The 3,639-nt window shown below is 35.5% G+C and overlaps 1 protein-coding gene across 1 annotated transcript; it reads left to right on the forward strand.

Annotated features, from left to right (window-relative positions):
* The first annotated feature begins 1,084 nt into the window (after positions 1-1,084).
* On the forward strand, positions 1,085-2,850 carry LOC145685110 (uncharacterized). The gene is made up of 2 exons (XM_081757456.1): positions 1,085-1,685; positions 2,441-2,850. Exons 1-2 carry the CDS (start codon positions 1,085-1,087, stop codon positions 2,848-2,850), a joined length of 1,011 nt encoding a protein of 336 aa, XP_081613582.1.
* Positions 2,851-3,639: the final 789 nt, after the last annotated feature.

Consider the following 3,639-nt stretch of genomic DNA (forward strand, 5'->3'; position numbering starts at 1 on the left):
GACCTTAACCCCTTTCTTTTTCTGGGGTCATATGAAACGACTAGTCTATGCGACGCCTGTACAATCAGGGGAGGATTTGGTTGCTGGGGCATTAGGGAAACGCCCAAAATGTTTCAACGCGTTCTAGTGACATTTCTGACAACCATCCTCTTTTCATTTCAACAAAGACTCTCTTCTGTACCTTCCTCACTACAACTCTCTTCAGTATTCAGTCCCGTTATAGAATTTGGGACAAGAAATATCAGCCCTTGTTACAACAAATACGCCAAGTGAATCGAATGTTTTGTTCACGTCTGTCAGTTTAGAACATTGATTGAAAAAAGAACACACTATATTCGCATTTATGTGATGTACTGATCGAAATGAATGTGCTCAGTTATGTGTATTATTATTGTTATTATTATTATTATTATTATTATTATTATTATTATTATTATTATTATTACGCGTTCTTTGTCTTTTAATAGTAGTTCTTGTTCAATTTCTGTAGTAGTAAAATTAGACGTATTCTCATAATGGTTGCGATATCATTAATATGAGCAGATCAACAAACGGAATTTATTTTCTGTTACATATCGGCTTGTGTTGTACGTATTTTTACATTGTACCGACGTGACATTTTTATTGAATTCTTGTACAACGTCTTTACTCGTACTTTTTGAGGAGGTATGCAACCACACACAGTGAGTATTACCTCATCAGCCATCTTTTAATCTGCGTGTATGAGTTCTGACCTACCACGTAGTATTATTTTCAGACAGTGAGTCGTCCTATACATGCTCTTGTCCACTAAATTTACATCATAAAATGTCCGGGAATCAATAACGTCCTTTGAGGAATCCCTTGCGACGCCATTACACAAATCTGAAAACGGCAAATTTGGATAGAGCAGACTAGGATCTGTTAGGGGCAGAATTGGGACAGAATCTGTTTTAAATTAATGCACGTCCGTTGATATATATAGAAAAGAAGAAAGCTTGACTTGTTAGAAGTTTTTGAATTATGATTTGTGATACGTAATCGGATCATGGAATGAGATTTATGTTAAAGATGTAGCCTGCAATTTTGATCAAGTGTTAAATATATGGTAGAAATTGAAACGTTGCCTATTAAACGATATTTAGGCTATGAATTTTTAGCATTGGTAAAGTATAACAATTTGGCGCAGTCGGTAGGACTTGTAGTAAACGCTAGCAGAGACATGTTCAGGGATCCTATTTATGTTTATTTGAAGTGTAATGGACAAATTGTCAAGTTTTTACTTGACACAGGAGCAGCTGTTTCTGCTCTAGGTTATAAATCACCTTTGTTAAAAGACACTTCGATCGAAACTTTTCAAGGTCGTTTGAATAATGCAGACGGATCACCTATTAACACCGTGGGAAAATGTAAGGTTACTGTAGAACACGAGAACGACAAGGATTGTTTGTCCTTAATGATAGTAAAACAAGATCCATTTCATACGATCTTAGGCAGAAGTTGGTTAGATGAGTTAGAACCACAGAGGAGGAGTCAATTGATAAATATGTTTGGGACTACAGATGATCTAAGAAAGATTGAGGGAAAAAATAGTCCATCTGTAAAGATATTGAAAGAGCAATTATTGACACAATTTGAAGAGGTTTTCAAAGGATCTATTGATGTACCAATTAAGGATTTTAAAGTAAATATTCCTGTCAAACAAGGTGCTACGCCTATATTTAAAAAAAATCATCTGTGAGTTTTACGTTCCACGGTTATGCCGGTTAGGCTAAAGGAGACTGTGATGATGAGTAATGAATGAAAATGGTGGAATGAAGAAAGTGGGAGGAAACGGGAGGACCCCGAGAAAACCCACGCACACGGTGTTTGTCCATTACAAAGTTCACTTGGCGGGGGATTTAAAAAGCGTACGATGTACCGTATGCATTACAAAGCCAGTGAAAGACGAATTGGATAAATTATGTAAAGCAGCAGTTTTATAGAAACTTACAGAAGCAGATTGGGCTACACCTATGGTAATAGTCAAAAAGAAAAATGGTACACTAAGATTGTGTTTAGACTTCAAAAGAACCCTTACTTTAGTTACTGAAAAAGTAAGTTATCCTTTACCTAAAATACAAGATGTACTCAATATGCTAACTTCAGCCAATTATTTTGTGTTATTAGATCTAAAACAAGCCTACTTACTACTAGAAGTGCAGGAAAATTTTCAAAAATACTTAGAGGTAAATACTCCTTGGGGTTTATATTTGCAATATCGATTACCTTTCGGCCTTAATTGCTCAGCTCAAATATTTCAACAATTCATGGATACAGTAACAAGAGATTTGTTTGGAGTAATTTCTTATCTGGACGATGTACTTATTTGGGGAAGTACTCTGGAAGAATGCCATCAGAGTCTGTCCAAGAAGTTCAAAAATTACAACATACAATAAAAACAAAAGTATTTTCTTTGTAGAATCTATTACTTACTTAGATTATGATATCTCTAAGCAAGGCATTCTACCTGCAAAAGATAAAATGCAACCAATTTTGGACACACCTCCCCCGAAAAACATTACACAATTACAGTCGTTCATGGGTATATTAAATTTTTACCACAGGCACTTACCATCATTACCATCCCAAATTCCTACCTTATACGGATTATTAAAGAAAGGTGTGCGATGGGAATGGTCTAGTAAGCATGAGCAGGAATTTCAGTTGGCAAAAGACTTGTTAAAACAGGCAAGAATTTTACATCCTTTCGACGAAAATGCAAAACTAATTTTAATGACGGATGCATCGCCAGATGGTGTAGGAGCTGTTTTATATAATGAGATAGAAGGTCAATTTAAGACGGTAGCTTGTGCATCAGCTACCCTTTAAGAAGCAGAGAAAAATTATTCACAGTTTGAAAGGGAAGCTTTGGCCATAATTTTCGGTGTGCGTAAGTTTCATAAATTTCTATTCGGAAGGCATTTTAAAATTACTACAGATTCACAGCCTGTAAAATGGATTTTCGGGTTGAAAGCTGCACCTGATGGTGCTTCCCCGAGAATACAAAGATGGTTTTTAATGTTAACAAATTATGACTACGATATTGTATATAGTAAATCTGTGAAATTAGCGGATTATTTATCTAGATTCCATTCAAGATGTCAACGGAGGAAGAACATGTAGCTCCTGAAATCTCTTCCACAATTTTAGAGAAAGATGACATTGAGGAAAAATCCAAGAAAGATCACATGATTTTAAAAATTAAAGAATGGATGATGAAAGGTTGGCCTAAAAGACTGCCTCCTTGTTTTGATTTTAAAGAATATCAAGACATGTTCAAAAAACGATTTCAACTAGAATTACATAAGGACTGTATTTTTTGGAAAGGACGAGTGGTAATTCCTAGACAGTTAAGGGAACGGTACATGAAAAGGTTACACCAGAATCATCTAGGAGAATACGCTACACTTCAATAGCATCTAATGAATTTTGGTGGCCAGACATGGTTAATGATTTGTGTTGTTACTTAAGGAAGTGTGAGATTTGTGCTGCGGTGGCAAACAATGTGCCTAAAAATAATTATTCTTCTTGGCCTACTTCAAGCAAGCCTTTTAATAGGATACATATAGACCATTGCCAATTGTTGGGTTTCCTGTTTTTAGTTGTAGTAGATACGTT

Source organism: Thermobia domestica, chromosome 5 (assembly GCF_964235325.1).
Source record: "Thermobia domestica chromosome 5, izTheDome1.hap1.1, whole genome shotgun sequence".
Lineage (NCBI taxonomy): Eukaryota > Metazoa > Arthropoda > Insecta > Zygentoma > Lepismatidae > Thermobia > Thermobia domestica.